Source organism: Halichoerus grypus, chromosome X (genome assembly GCF_964656455.1).
Source record: "Halichoerus grypus chromosome X, mHalGry1.hap1.1, whole genome shotgun sequence".
Classification (NCBI taxonomy): Eukaryota; Metazoa; Chordata; class Mammalia; order Carnivora; family Phocidae; genus Halichoerus; species Halichoerus grypus.
Window position 1 is genome coordinate 26,278,083 of NC_135727.1, and position 16,288 is coordinate 26,294,370.

The window sequence follows — 16,288 nt, forward strand, 5'->3', positions numbered from 1 at the left end:
AGAGCTTTTGCAGAAATTAGTGGTAAACAAAGGGAACATCACTAACCTCTCACTGTTGAGAGGTAGATTTTGAGAGTTGTTTAAAGAGTAGGGCTGCATTTGCACTAAGTTAACCAGATCCTCTCATCTTAGTCTTCTTTGAAACAAATGACATGCTTTTGGTCAGAATGATTAGCCAGGATCATGAGAGAAATCTGTAGCTATAGAATAAAACAAAGGCAAGTAGCTTGCTAGGTAGGAATGGCAAATGTGTGTCACTGGTATGAAGACTACCTGCTTTGTCGTGGTACTTTATTGCTCAGCCCAGATTGGCCCAGGAATCCTTCTTGCCACATTAGGATCAAACCTAATTTGTTGATCATGTGTACATCAGCTTATAATGATCTAAGCATTTTGGAATTTCAGTGTCCAGAATTGAAGCCCTTGTGATTCCACTGGGGTGAAGGCAAAATGGCAGACAAGAGGAATTCATCTGTCATTTCCCTCATTCGTGGCAGTTTCTGAACACAGATTGATTTTTTAGTATTATCAATCACGTTACTTTGTTCCATTGTTCCCAGCGTTCAACTGGGACATTTAAATTAGGCAAGCAGAAAACATTCTTGTTTCCTACTTCTATGTTCTAAAAACTTGTTTATCAAGGTATAATATACCATAAACTGCATATTTGTAGTGTGCAATTTGGCAAATTTTGATAACCTTATAGACCCATGAAAATATCACGACAATCATTATAGTGAACATATCTATCACCTCCCAAAAGCTTCCTCTTGCCCCTTTATAATGCTTTTCTCTCTACCACTCCCCATCCACCCCACTCCCAGGCACCCACTGATCTGCTTTCTGTCACTAGAGATTAGTTTGCATTTTACATAAATGGTTTACATACCATGGCTCAACTTACGATTTTTCCATTTATGATGGTGTGAATGCAATATGCATTCAATAGAAACAGTACTTGGAATTTTGAATTTCGATCTTTTCCCAGGCTACTGATATGGGATACAAAACTCTCATGATCATGAGCCAGAGCTCCCAGGCAGCTGTGCTATCACGAGGGTCAACAACTAGTACACTGACAACCATTCTGCACCCATACAACCATCCTGTTTTTCACTTTTGGTACAGTACTCAATCAATTACATGAGATAGTCAATACTTTATTATAAAATAGACTTTGTGTTAGATGATTTTGCCCAACTGTAGGCTCCTGTAAGTGTTCCGAGCACACTGGAGTTAGGCTAGGCTAAGCTATGATGTTCATTCGGTTAGGTGTATTACATGCATTTTTGACTTCCAGTATTTTCAACTCATGATGGGTTTATCGGAATGTGCTCAGTGCCCATGAATTATGAGATTTTTTCACTCTGGCTGTTGAGAACGGGGACTGTTTCCAGCCCTCTTTCAGATTCAAAGTTGTTTCCTTTAATCCTTTCAGGTGGTTTGTTGTCCAGTCTCAGGTGGTTTTCTTCCATGCCTGTGCCATTCAGGACTCCAGTGACTAATGGGGGCTTGGAGTGGGGGAGCTCTGCAGGTCTCTGGAGTTCTCTTTCTATGCAGCTCTCTCCTGTTTGGTACTCTGTACTGCAAACTCTAGCTGTCTTGTCTTTCCTGGACTACCAGGTCCATCTCCTCAACTTAGAGAAGCTGCTGGGATCCACCTATGTTCTCCCTTCCTGTGTTGAGGCCTGGAAACTCTTTGCAGACAGTAAACTGAGGCAACCATAGGGTTCATCTCATGCATTTCCCTTATCTCAGGAATCACTCTCCTTTGTTGCCCAACATCTAAAACATGGTCATTTCCTATATTTTATCTGGTTTTTGTTGTTATTGTTTCAGGTAGGAGAATAAATTTGGTCCCCCAATAAATTTGGTTCTATCTTGACTAGAAGTCAAGAATTTAATGTTTTAAGGTTTCAAATTCTCTAGAATTTAGTGTTCTCCCATAAATAGAATTCACATTCAGAAGTCCATGATGAGTGTCCTAAGAGTCCTTTCTATAACCTTTGCCCATTTGGAGAGTTTCTTCTTTTATATTCCTGAAAAACACATTTCATGAAAACAGTCTTTTCAAGGAGCCACCTACTCACTCCAGGACACTCTCCAGATCTGCCAAGATGGTAATTCCTATCTGGTAAATGGGATGAAACTGATGGATGAGAAGGATGAAAGAAGTTCCCATCCAAGCTAGCTGAAAGATCGTCTTTACCAAGGCTTTTAGACTGGTTCTAAGAAGCTTCCCAGTTCTATACCCTGGGGTATATTTTGAAGAATTTTAATAGGGAGTCATTTCCCAATTCATTAAGCCAAACAATATAGTGAGGGCAGCTTCCTTTGTGATACTATTTCAGTCAGAAGACAATAGAGAGAACGTGCTCTCCATTAGTCTGATATTGCTATAAATTGTTTTTCCTGAATCCACAGCCAGTGGGCTGCTGTCTCTCTCTTCTTGGCAAATTTGTGGAGCATCTATCATTTGAAATGCATAGCTGATTTACCAAAATAGCAATTTTTCAATTTGCATCAGTAGGCATTGTTTTATGGTAAGCAAAACTATCTCATATGCATTGGAATTGTATTCACAAATTTAATCCTTTCAAGAGTGCTTCCCTATTAACTACTGATTTTAAAACTTCAGTATTTAATTATCAATCCTTGACTAGAATTATTCTAGGGCCTGAGGGGATGACAAAACTACATTGTATTTATGTAGTCCTTAATAAATCATACAACGCTTTGTGGAAATGATCTTATTTGATTTTGAAAGATACTAAAAGTTTAGAAAACACTATAGGATCTGGAGGTCTGATTTAGCAAGTAATACAGATGATGCACATGTAGGGAAAAAAAAAATACAGTCAGGTATAAAAATATATAGTAAAGATTAGAAATGCGGTGGATGAGGGTAAGATTATTGGGAGAGGGGAGGGGAAAGTTGGAGAATTCTTTGTGAAGGTCCCGACCCAAGGCTGGATATTAGGAATCAGATTAGTGAAAAACCAGAGCGGGGGGAGGTACTGCAGGAGGTCAGCACGATGCGTCCAGAGATACACAGGCAAAGGAAATCGGGGCATCTTTGAAAGATGGTAAGGAGAACCCCCTAAAAAAGCAGAATGTAGTTTATTCAGTAGTTTTTTTTGTTTGTTTGTTTTGTTTTGTTTTAATAAACAATGACTCCTGTGCACAGTTCTATCTTGGTATCTTTACTCATTCATCACAAAATAAATGCTTACAGATTAGTGTAGAATGTTACAGAAGTCACATTGTTTGCTTTTCTAAGTATGGTTTGAAGCACTCACAAGTGTGTTTTGTGGTTACTTAACTCTTTAGTTCACTCATCTCGCTTCTGTAAGTGGACTTGTGCCGCAGATTAATGCCGTTTAAAATTCACATGCACACACACATTAAACAAACAGCTTCACATGCTTCGTGAACATAATGAAAATGCAAAAGTATACCTGGAAGGCCACGGTGGTCAATAAGAATTCAGGCTCCAAAGTGTTATGAACAGTCAGAAAATTGGACCAACAAAGGTAAGAAATGAGAAATTTTTAGGGCCATTGAGCACCATGCATTTTCAGTGTTCAGTAGCCCTGAAAATTTCTCATTTAGGCCAGGAAGTTTCTGTCTCATTCGAAATGTTGAAATAAAGGGAACATGCACAGGCTCTCATTGATCTAAATTTCTGTTGAAGTCCAGGCCCTCCCACCATCTTTTCTAGCCCCTGATTATTTTTTCCAGACTCTTGTTTCGAAGGCAGTAGAGCAAGCCTCACATTTTTCATTGTAGGGGGACCTGCTGTGTATTAGCGTCAGAGCAAGTTCGCCCATCTTCTGTGAGTACACTCTAACTGGGCCCTGCACTGACGTGAATATTAGTTCAAGAAAATAGGCAGAAGTTGCTTCTTTCCATATCAAATGTCCTTCCTTCTCAGATTGCTGAAGGATGTTCTCCTATCTCTCTAAAGATGATTTCTCCAAAGAAATCCCTTTGGATTTCTTCCAGGTTCCTACCTCATCTCCCTTCCTTTTGACTTTCTGTTACAATTCTCTATCCTTCTCTGGTTTGAGCCATTTTTAAAGATTTCCAACTTGGTGTGCTCCTGAGAGCATCCTTTTTGGCATTAACATCGTCTGTTAACTGTTTTCTGGGTTGGCTCCGAGCCCGTATTGTTCACAAAGCATGAACATTTCTACTTCAGGCTTTTAACTCTGCCCAGATTTTTTGCTGTGCTTGTCACTGTACTGACAGATGGAGAAATCTTGAAAATTAAATAGGGCATAATTGGTAGGTCCTGAGTACCGAGATAATGGGTACATTTGAAACCGTGAGGGGGGATATTAGGCTTAGGAAGCTTTGCTGTTTTCTTTAAGTCCTCTGATAACCACAGGCTCCAGATGTACATGTGGGAGCGCTCTTTCTCTGCTGTGCCCCAGAAAAGACCGATAAGCCCTCAGCAGAAAAATAAAGGTCATGTCTGGGTGGTGTGCCTTTATTACTTTGTTGTCATTTGTACCTTTAACAAAGCTCTCTGTGGAACTTGCCAAAGGACATGACATGGTCCTGTTAACTCACTCTGCTCAGTGCCTAGTACCGTACTGTGCATTCGGTAAAGCTTTTTCATGAAGTAAGTGAAGAAGAAATTAAATTGGGCTAATTTTCTAAGACTAGGAGAAATCAGAGAAGTCTGTTTTGTTTTGTTTTCTTGACTTGAAATTGAGTGGGTGTTCAGTGGAGCTGTGTTTAAGTAAACTTACATGAACTGATTGTTTGACAATTTGATAGGATTTTATTTTCAAACCCACTACACTGAGAAACACAAAGTGGTACCCAGTAGGGAAATGTGTCCTTTCTGGCGTTGCTCACTTCTTTCCCTCCCTCCCTTCCTTCCTTCTTTCCTTCCTTCCTTCCTTCCTTCCTTCCTTCCTTCCTTCCTTCCTTCCTTCCTTCCTTCCTTCTCTTGTTTAAGATTATAATAACTCATTATATTTTTCCCTAGAGCCAGTAATGAATTATTAGCGATACTATTTAATTGTGTGACTTTTTATTCATTATGCTATAGAGTACTGTTTGCAATAGCCATGTTTATAAACTGACAATTTTATATTTGATGAATAATTATTTACTCAGTTGATTTTTTTTACATTATGTATTTTATATACTCTATCGCTAATCTTGCAACTCACAGTGGATACCTAAGCTGTATCAGGACTTTAATATTGCAAGACTCGTAATCATGACACAAGATCTTATTTAGCTAACATGTATGATTATCCTTCACAATAGAACTGTGAATAGTACCTTGACTTATAAAACCACTCTTTCCCCATTTGTAAATATTAACCCTTCCACATTTTGCCATAACAGGGTCAAGTTATAATTACAGAATTTTAGAACAAGGGAGTTACCCAGAGATTGATTTCCAGGTGGACCTGAATATTTTACAAGTGAGGAAACTGGGGCCCCAAGATGTTAAGTGACTTATCCAAAAACAACATGGCTAATTAAAAACACCTGCTTTTGCATGTAGTCCATAAGGCTTCTTATGAGTCATAGTAATTAAAGCTAATAATTTTATCCCCTTCCCTCTTCCTTACTTTGGAAATGGACTACACTCTTTAGAAGTTATATCACAAATCACTCACATCATGGGTAAGATTAATCATGCTTTTTGACCTCCAATTATTTATTTGGAGTGTGATGCCTTAAAGCTCCCTTTTTAGAAGAAGTTTGGATAGGTGGAATTTTAAGGAAAATAAAGTCCTGAGCTTATCAAACTCAAAAATGGCATTTCTAGAAAAATGCTCATATAGATAACTATGACTTTCCCTTTCAAGTTTTGATAAATGGCTTCTCCAGGCTGAACACCTGAAGATCAATCCCTAGATTCAGAGAAAAAATTCAGTAGTTCATTTTACTGGGCACTTCATAGCATTTTAAAAAATATATTCATTTATTAGCATTAATAGTGGCTTAAAGTGAGCCTTTGTGCCAGATCCACTCAACTTAGTCTCATGATCCCCCAACTACAGAATGTTCCCTTTGATGCGGAAAGTTCATCAGCGTCATTCTTCATTTCCCTCCTTAAATTAGCTTTCAACTGTTATATTCCCAGGAAAAACGTGCTCCCTAGAGAATCACTGAGAAATCATCCATCAGTTAGCCTTGATGGCTTGTTGGCTTAGACAAAAAGCAAGACAGCATTTTGACTACATTTTCATTCATGTTACATGTGCTTTCTTCCACGAGGAGGAAAAGAGTAGGGCCTGCTTCTAACTCGAGACCTGTGGCCCCATCTATGAAAATCAACTGATTCTCCAGTCTCCTCACTGTCCTATTTCTTGGTGGTATAAAATCCACTAAAAAAAATCGATAGAGGTATAATTCAAGTACAGTAAACTACACACACTTAAAGTGTACAACTGATAAACTTCAGCATGTATACACATGTGAAACTATTGTCACAATCAAGAGAACAAACATGTAGATCATCCCAAATGTTTCCTTGCGTGCCTTTGTCCTATACTTCCCCCTCACTCTCTCCCTCGGGCAACTGCTAATCTATTCTTTGTCACTGTAGATGGGTTTGCGTTTTCTAGAATTTTATTGAAAGGGAAACATACATATAGACATGCTGTTGGTCTTCTTTCCCACAGCATAATTATTTTGAGGTCCATGCATCTTGCCATGTATCAATAGTTCATTCATTTTTAGGACTGAGTAGTATTCCATACATCCTGTGTGTATAGATCTACCACAGGTAGTTTATCCTTTCAGCTCTTTTTTTTTTAAAGATTTTATTTATTTATTTGAGAAAGATAGCAAAAGAGAGAGAGAGCAGGAGCAGAGGGGAAAGGGAGAAGCAGTCTCCCAGCTGAGCAGGGAGCCCGATGTGGGGCTTGATCCCAGGACCCTGGGATCATGACCTGAGCTGAAGGCAGATGCTTAACAAACTGAGCCACCCAGGCGCCCCTCCTTTCAGTTCTTTATGGACACTTGGGTTGTGTCTTCTTTTTAGCTATTGTAAATAAAGCTTATGAACAATCTTGTATATAATTTTGTTTGGACAAAAGTTTTCATTTCTTTAGGATAGGTATCCAGGAGTGCATTGCTCTCCTGTTAAGGATTACTTTACCTTTTCAGGAAACTGGCAAATTGCTTTCCAAAGTGGTTGTACCATTTTACTTTCTCACTAGCAGTGTATATGGTTGCTCCACATCCTTGCCAACACTTGGTGTGGTCGGAAGTTTTTTAGCCATTATGGTTAGGGCTGTAGTGATATCTCATTGCAGTTTTAGTTTACATTTTCCCGATGACTAATGATGTGGAGCATCTTTTCAGTTGCTTATTGGTTATCTGTATACCTTTTTTTGTGAGGCATTTATTCAAATCTTTTGCCCCCTTTAAAAATTGGATTTCAACTGTATTGATTTGCTCAGATTTTGTCTCTTACAAGACTGCAATATAGGTTTTCCTTATAGTAAAATTTAAATACATGTTTGGGAAGCCCCAAGTACTTCATTCACTTGGCAACATCTGTATCTGTTTATTCCTGAATTGTAATTTCTCATGGTACCAGTCTATCCATTTAAATCTTAGATATCCTAAGCTTGTACTTTCATTTCTCTTATGGTTAGCTTTTTGGTTAAGAATAGACCTATAATAAATCCAATTGAACTTCATCTTCTCTAGGGAATATGTAGTATTTTAGGTAACAAGGCTATATGTGCAAGGCTAAAAACAACCACTTAAGGTGCATTGTAAGAGCTTTATAGAAAATACATCCTATGGGAATTTTGAACACCACCAAGACTTTTGTGTATTTAAGGAAATAATTCACAGTGGTAATGTTGATTTCAAGAAAGGGAAGTGTTCACATCATTTACTGTAAGTAAGGGAAACGTTTTCTTTTCTTTCTCTCCTTTTATTTTTTTTAGACATTAAAAAAGCAACTGATAGCTTACTTGGATTGTTACTTTTTCTAATTATGTATCACCAAGGGAAGTGTACTTTTATCTGGTTGTATTTAATTAGAGAATTTGTGGTTTAATCTTTGTATTCAGATCAGACTATGGTTCCAATAGAAATCTTATGCAATTTTTTGATCATATTACACCACATTTCCTTAGAAGGGAACAAATCCATGTTCAGATTTCTTTTTGAATGGGAAATAAATCTCTTTAACAAAAAGGCACTCTTCTTACACTTGCCAGTGATCTTTATTTTTTAACCGTATCTAGTATTTTATTATACAGAATGTCAAATTGGCTGTGTATTTATTTTTATTTGCTCATCCTTTTCCAGTGAATGTCTTTACCATGACTCAGATGCTCATGTTGTAATCTTTGGAAAATAACATCTCAGTGCCATTGTATGAGTGAAAATAAATGCAAGTCTGTGCTTTTGAAAGTAAATTTCCTAATTAGTGCCCTGAATCCATGGAAAATAAATGGGGACACTTCATAGCAATTCAATTCAAATGCTTGCTTTCTTGCATCTCCAAATAGAATTACAGCTGGTTGCTGCAGAATCTTTGGTAATGGCCCAGTAAGGTTGCTCTCTCACTTCGCCCCTTTTCCTGGCTCCCACTGACTTCAGGAAATATCCAGGGATGGAGTTTTCAAGGTGCGGTCCCAGGCTTTACCTGGGAACTTGTTAGAAATGCAGATTCTCCAGCCTTCCCCCAGACCTGCTGAATCAGAAACTGAAACTGGAGGGCAGGCACGGCAATCTGTGTGTTAAACAAGCCTTCCAGGTTATGATTCTGAAGCATCCTGAAGTTTGGGAAGCGTTGGTCTAGGGGAGGGAAAGAAGTTGTGAATGCAGGCCTATATAAAATTCCTTTCCTGCAGCTTCAAGCTGACAGGTTCATGATCAGGTTGCTGTAGCAACAATTGCACAGTAGGATTGGATAATGAAACACTGTGAAAATAAGAGGCATGAATATTAATTGGTCACAATATTCTGGATCACTAAGATTTATACTGGGCAAAATGGATTTTTACTTTTAGCCTTATGTCAAGGAGAAGCACAGTTTCCTGAGGTTATATGTTTGACAGGTGGAAACCATGCCTATTTTTAAAACATTACTCCTTTGGAATTTAGACAAATTTTTGTAGAAAAACAGAATTACTCTTAGAGACATGCAGCACAGAAATCATCAGTAATGTGCTTAGCAGTGACTTATAACCCTGAAAAAATTAATTTATAATTGAATTATCCTAATACATTATAGTAGCCTTCTCTGCCCACAGTATCTGTTTTGTAGAGCACAGTGCTGAGCACCTAATGGCTATTAAATAAGCATTAAGATTTGATTCATTAAACCCTTTTTTGGCAATTATATGTTACAAAAACAGCTATTTTTGAAACACATACTCATATTCTGCACTCTTCTTTCTAGTGTATGGTCTATCTAAATTCTAGCACTTTCTGTATTCAAAGAATTAAATTCATTTTAGGGTTTGCATTTTATTGATATGTGCTAGGGATTAGATGCACTCAGTTAAGCTTCTTCCTGGCCAAATGACATACCCTGTCTCTGATGTCAGTCTGAGAAAATCCTATATAGTGTACAACATCCCCGGATTACCTTATCTAAGTATTACATGGACATTTCAGATGATATATCTTGACATGTGGTCATTTTTCATTAACTTATTAGGGACTGTTAAAGCATCTTTTCCCCTTTTTGACACCTTGCCATAATTGAATGCAAGATTGACTGTAAGACTGAATGCCTGATATTCATGCAATAAGTGGATGGGGTTTCGCCGGTGTCTAGTGGAAACCATGCCCAGATGGGTGTTTTAGGAAAAAGGGATCTGTTGCTACCTGACATGGGCAATAGACAAATGATACCTACTCTCTGGACCTTATTTTCCTCAACTGTAAAAAGAGGGGATTCATTACAGCATCTCTAAGATCCTAAGCATTATAGAGATCTAAGACTTGGGGGAAAGGGTGGGGGGAATCCCAACCGTGAAGCCCTGCTGAGGTGTAATATACAATTGAATATTTTTTATGTATTTGTTGAAAGAATGAATGAAGCAGAATAATTAGCCTCAGGTAGGCCTCAAACTCCTTTGGAGACAATGGGAAATAATGACATTAAGCACTCATAGTTTCAGTGGTTAGGCTAATGTGTTTTGGGAAACATACTTTAGAGAAGTATGTTTAAATATGTAATGTTTTTCCCCAGATTTTTCACATTGAATTTTTTATTCTTAACCTTAATGTGTATGAAATACTTAGGAAAGCCAATAATTTTAATATTTTAAGCATAGCTGTGCTCTATAGATCATATATATTCTTCTTAGAAGAGAAATATCTTTTTTTTTTTTAAAGATTTTATTTATTTATTTGACAGAGAGAGAGCACAAGCAGGGAGAGTGGCAGAGGGAGAGGGAAAAACAGGTTCCCTGCTGGGCAGGGAGCCCGATGCGGGGCTCGATCCCAGGACCCTGGGATCATGACCTGAGCCAAAAGCAGACGCTTAACGACTGAGCCACCCAGGCGCCCCGGAGAAAAATATCTTTTAAAGGACAGCTTTCTACACTTTGTACTCCTTTGCACTCACTTATTTCATTACATTTTGTGCAACCTAAAATTGTAGCTATAAAGCTATTTTGGGCATGCTTTTTCCAGAGCCTTGTAAGAATCAACAGGAGCATAATTTTAAGACACAGAAGTGCAAAATAAGCACAGAAGCCTAGCTACCATAAATAAAAAGGCCAGAATTCTAAGTTTGCAAAAGCACATAATTATTAGCAAGGGGGGAGGGAGGGGATAAGGACAAAAAGTAGAATTTTATCGGTTCTTTCTTCCTATTTCTAAACTTTTTCTCTGAACTTCGTTTCTTCTCAGAGATGGAATTCTGTGAAACTCCTCACACTCTGTGCTCTGGCTACCAGACAGACATGCACAGTGTTTCTCGGCATGGCTACCAGCTAGAGATGGGCTCTGATGTGGACACGGAGACGGAAGGGGCGGCCTCACCTGACCACGCTCTGAGAATGTGGATACGGGGGATGAAATCAGAACACAGTTCCTGTTTGTCCAGCCGGGCCAACTCTGCACTGTCCTTGACTGACACAGACCATGAAAGGAAGTCGGATGGGGAGAATGGTAATAGAACTATCTATACTGTTTAAGTAAAACCCAGAGAAAATGCGGTTTTTAGCCTTTGATTTGTTTTCCTTCCCTATGTCTGCTTATCTTTCATGTACTGTGCAACTTAGAAATGCAGGTTAGTGGGTTCCCATGGACAAGGTATGTACCCAAGTATCTGGCAAATAGACACATTTATTTATAATGATAGATAAAATGCTTTTTATTTCTGGTGATCCCCCAAGGGAAATAATCTCATGTCGTCAGCGATATTGTGCATGTCGTATTTATTACTCACCTTTTATTTTCAGCTTTATTTTCCAGTGCACTACTAGTGGTGTTTATTATAGAAAGTACTCATTTCATGTATTTTGGCTTTATATCAATATATGAACAATGAGATGAATGACTGTATAGCAAGCATGTTCTGTATGTGCTATCTTAATTCAGATTAACCTGTCAAGTGTACAGACAGATTCAAATTCACCAGGTTAGACTGAAACAATTAAAAAAAAACCCAGAAGGTAAATTAACTTCAGCCATTTGCCAGACAGGAAGTAATAATACAGTATCATTAAATTGTAATTATATATTCTTTTCTTACAACTTTTAGAAACAGAAAAGTTTTGTCTTTTTGATTTGTTGGGAAGAGGTTAGTTTATTTTACTTCTGTTCCTCTGTCCCTACTCTTATGGAATCCTTTCATAAAAAGCACATTAATACTTATTAAACACATTAATCTGGACTCTTCATCATTCTGTTTGTCTAAACTTCATAGGTGCCATTACCGTGACCACAGGCCTGCTCTGTGAGCAGTGACTAATTAGTATTTTCTCAGGTGGCAGAGAGGTAGCCAACCGTCCTATACCTACAGCTTTTTCTATTCTGTCCTCCTCTGCCTGGTTCAGCCCATAGGGGACAGTGGCCACAATGATACAATCAGGAATGACCATTTGCCCACTAGTTAAAATATCATTTCCTTAATGATAGACCATAACATTTTGTAATATCACCAAGTATCCTTGGGGTCTTGATTTTGTTTTAGTTTATTTTCATGTATGTATGTATGTATATATGGCTGGCTTTGGCCAAGAGCGAGGAGGGGAATTATGGAAATGAGAAGGAAACATAGATGATATATGTATGCATAGTCATGTAAGTGAAAGAGCATTAGGATGGAAGTTATGAGACCTTGGACTGGTCTCTAAAGTTTTCTGGGCTTCAGCTGTGAAACAGAAAAACTAATGACCAAATTTATGTGAAAAGGGGTGTTAAATGATCTCCTGCATCACCGAGACTTCTTGTTGTCCTTCCTGTCACTCCTGACATATGAAGTAATATAGCCAGTTCACTGCATCGAAACATTAAAATAAAAGAAATTTCTCCATGGGTTTCCACCATTCTTCCACTTCTGTAAGACCCTAGGTGTATGGGGTTTCTTTTGAGGTAATGAAGTAATTCTGGAATTATATATTGGTGATGGTTACAGAACTCTGTGAAAGTACTAAAAACTACTGAATTATACATTTTAAGAAGGTGAACATTATGACATGTGAATCATATTTCATTGAATCTGTTACTGAAAAAATACTACCAGATGAAGGATATGGGCTAAAGATTGAAGAATCCCAGCTGAGTTGGATAAGGATTAATTCATAAAATGTTTGATATTACAGGTTTTAAATTCTCTCCTGTTTGTTGTGACATGGAGGCTCCAGCTGGGTCTACTCAAGGTAAGTGTTTCCAAATATTTGACCACTGATTATTTTTGCCTCACCCCATCCCTGACACCCACCCCACAAAGTGGAACCCTGCCCTCCTGACAAACAACTCACAGGGCTGGTTATTTAACCTGTCAAAGATTAGTTCATTGGCTGCTTACTGGTTTGCTTTCCTCTGGAAAACTTCATGTCTGTATGTTGGTAGTGAAAAGGAGGTGAGGCAGGAGCTGGGGATAAGGACAAGACAAGATCTAAGTTGGGATAGGGAAACATTATTTAGCATGGAGGTGAAGATTTTAAATCAAGTTGAGTTGGGTTTGGCCTCATGATTTCCTACATTATCTATGATTTTTTGCATGGCTTTAGTCATTAATTTAATCCAGATATTGTCATAACTTTACAACACCTAGCAAATGGCTTTGATCTTTTCCTTCAGATGCTACGGCTTGGGTTTAGAATCCTGCTATATCCATGTCATCAATTATAAATAACACCTTCGGTGAAAGAAATGTTGTTCATTCTTCCCTGTAAACCTCTGTTTATACTGTATCAGTTTTTCAGTGAGGGGATATTGGTGTCCTTTTTACTTTTGTCTTCATTGCGCCCATTAAGTTTTGCCTCTTTTTGCGAGGCATACTGAAAGCAATATTTATAAATGATTTTGATGAAATCAAAATCAGATCTTCACATCTGACCACAGGGCAGTGACTCAAAATTGGAAGGTGGCCAGGGGAAGGGATCAGAGGAAAGATATATCAGAATGAGCTTTATCAAAATGCACATTATCCTCCCCTACCCCACCATGAGAACTGCTTACTGGGGTGAGCCACTATATTGTATTACTGAGTCTTATTCCTTGGATGTATTAGGGACTTTCAAGAATGAAACTATTCAGTTTCATTTGGCCCTCAGTCTAATCAACTATCTATCTACCTTGATCATGAAATACTATTTACTGAGACAGAGTTGGAAGACGCAGGAGTAAAGGACACGCATCCTATCTTTTCCTTGTAGGTTTATTTTCCTTATGGTTTATTTTAGGAACTGGATAGGGTATCACAAAATTGGGCTGGGCTGCCAAGGAAAACCAATGATCCAGTCTGCTAAAAACTCATCCTTACTGCAAGACTCTATTGGCCCAATATGTACCTCCAAGAATGATGTCAACTTTTGAGAGGCAGTGGAGCATAGTGATTATAAGTTTGGACTGTGGAGCCAGACAACCTAAGTTTAAATCCCAGCTGTGTGACCTTGGGAAAGTTATATGAAGTTTCTGTGCCTGAATTTCATCATCTGTAAAATAAGGATAATGTTAATGTCTACCATGAGGGTTTTGTGACGATTGAATAAATTAATGTATATAAAGATTTAGAATAGTATTTGTAACACATAAGTACAATTTGAATGTTCACTATTATTATTGATCAGCACTTCGATTTCCAAACACACTTTTGGTATCTTTATCTGATATCATCCTCATGATCACTCTGCGAAATAGATTCTCTTATTATCCAGATTTTACATAGGAGGAAGAGTTAAAACAGAAATTCAGAAACCAGCTAGCTAAGTGCAACTGATTATTTTCCAAATAGCCATTCCTTTCCTTCCTTAACTCACATATAATGTGAACTTAAACAACTTTTCCCTTCTTGGTGAGAGTTCTATACATCTTATGCTGACTCCTACTACTAATTTTCAATAAAGAGTATACAGTTTAGAGTCTTAATTTATGACCTATAGTATGATTTCACCAATTTGATTCTATAAATTTTCAATCAGTGATAACCAGGCTTGAGCAGTCTTCAACATTTCCCTAGGTTCTCACAGAGAAGGTTTGAGTTAAGATGAGAGTATAAATGCTTTTTCTAAAAGCATATTAATTTGAAGAAATAGTTATTTTCAATGAATTGAACTGATGTTTTTGTGCAACTGTTGCTATTTATTTCCCATTGATCTCATCCATTCATGGAAGGAGGCCTAGAAGGGCATCTTTTTCATTAATCTGACTTTGTACATACTATATTTGAAAAGAGTAAAATGGCATAAAATTTTTAAGATTTATATATTTTACTGTCTGAGACTCCATGCCACCCCATCCCTGTGCCTCAGTTCGTGTCAGTGACACTTTCTTTTAGTTCTGTCTTCCTATACATTCTGATTTTGAGATTATTGATGATGCAGTAGGCACAGTATCATAGACCAGCTCAGGATGATTTAAGCCTCACTCCTGTAAATGTGGGAGAAAAGTGGAGATAGGGGAAATTGTTAATTTGGGTGAGTTATTCAACTGAGAAAGATTCTGAGACATGATTTCAAGGATGCTTTCAATTCTGTCCATCCTAGATTATGACTTGGATTTCCTACTTACATTTCCAAAATCATGTCTAGAAGGACTTGTTTCTTTCATTTCATTAATTGGTTAAGCTTTTCAAAATATTTATTTTTTCTCATTTTCATAAACTCTATTTGGTTACCCTTAATTGAATTTAAGTCTCCAACATGCTATAACCTATGAAGGATTAAAATAAATAACCATCCATTTTAGCACGAAACGCTTGGACTGAGCCGCCTGAAGCACAGGGGGAGGGAGGGAGAACATTGGGTAACAGAAGGGAATCCAGATTTCTTAGCTTTCATAGGGCAATCAGAACACTAATGGAGTTTTGTTTCCATCCCCTCAAATTTGTCCTAAGTAAACCCTTTGTTGTCTATTGATGCTTAATGGTCTGTTTAGGAAAAATGCAGACTTACTCAAGTTAGCTTCATCCTGAGGCCTGTGAGCAGGACACATTGATATCAACCATACCTCTTTATTCATTTTACCCCCTCACCATTCCCGTTTCACCTTACTACCAACATTGCTCTGAGGAAAAAATAAAACTGAGAGGCAATATATTTTTGTAGCTCTTCTCTGATCTTACAAGGATAGAAATGCTGGTGGGTCAAACCTCTGGTCCTCTAATACACAACTCTGCCTCTGACAGGCGATCCAACGGGCATTTCCTCTTAGAAGGATTCGGCAGTCCTAGTTGAGGCTCAACCTCAGCGATTAGGGTACCCCTCATAATTACATTTGACTCTACCTCAGACTGTAGGAATAAACGATATGGGCAGCTAAATTTGGGTAATCAATTTCCAAGAATAGGTTTTTCACATATGGCCTAAATGAAACAGTTAGATTATAAAAAGTGAAAATGAAATTGCGTATCAAGAAGCTAAACGGAGAGAAACAGAGAAAAAGCATTCTGAACCTGTAACTAATAAAGTATACAGATGGTCCCCGACTTATGATGGTTTGACTCACATGCTTTTGACTTTATGGTGTGAGAAAGTAATACTCATTCAGTATTAACTGTACTTTGAATTTGAATTTTGATCTTTGCCCGGAGTAGCGATACGCAGTACAATCCTCTCCTGATGCTGGGCAGTGGCAGGCACAGCCCCCAGTCAGCCACGTG

General features: G+C 38.0%; 1 protein-coding gene across 3 annotated transcripts in view; it reads left to right on the plus strand.

The window, feature by feature from the left end:
• The window catches only part of TENM1 (teneurin transmembrane protein 1), a 774,784-nt gene that overhangs the window by 293,705 nt on the left and 464,791 nt on the right, over window positions 1-16,288 (plus strand). For all 3 annotated transcript variants that reach the window (XM_078065077.1, XM_078065079.1, XM_078065078.1), the window contains 2 exons: window positions 10,867-11,127; window positions 12,786-12,842. In XM_078065077.1, the coding sequence (XP_077921203.1) occupies window positions 10,867-11,127; window positions 12,786-12,842 (318 nt within the window). The remainder of the gene's footprint in view (window positions 1-10,866; window positions 11,128-12,785; window positions 12,843-16,288) is intronic.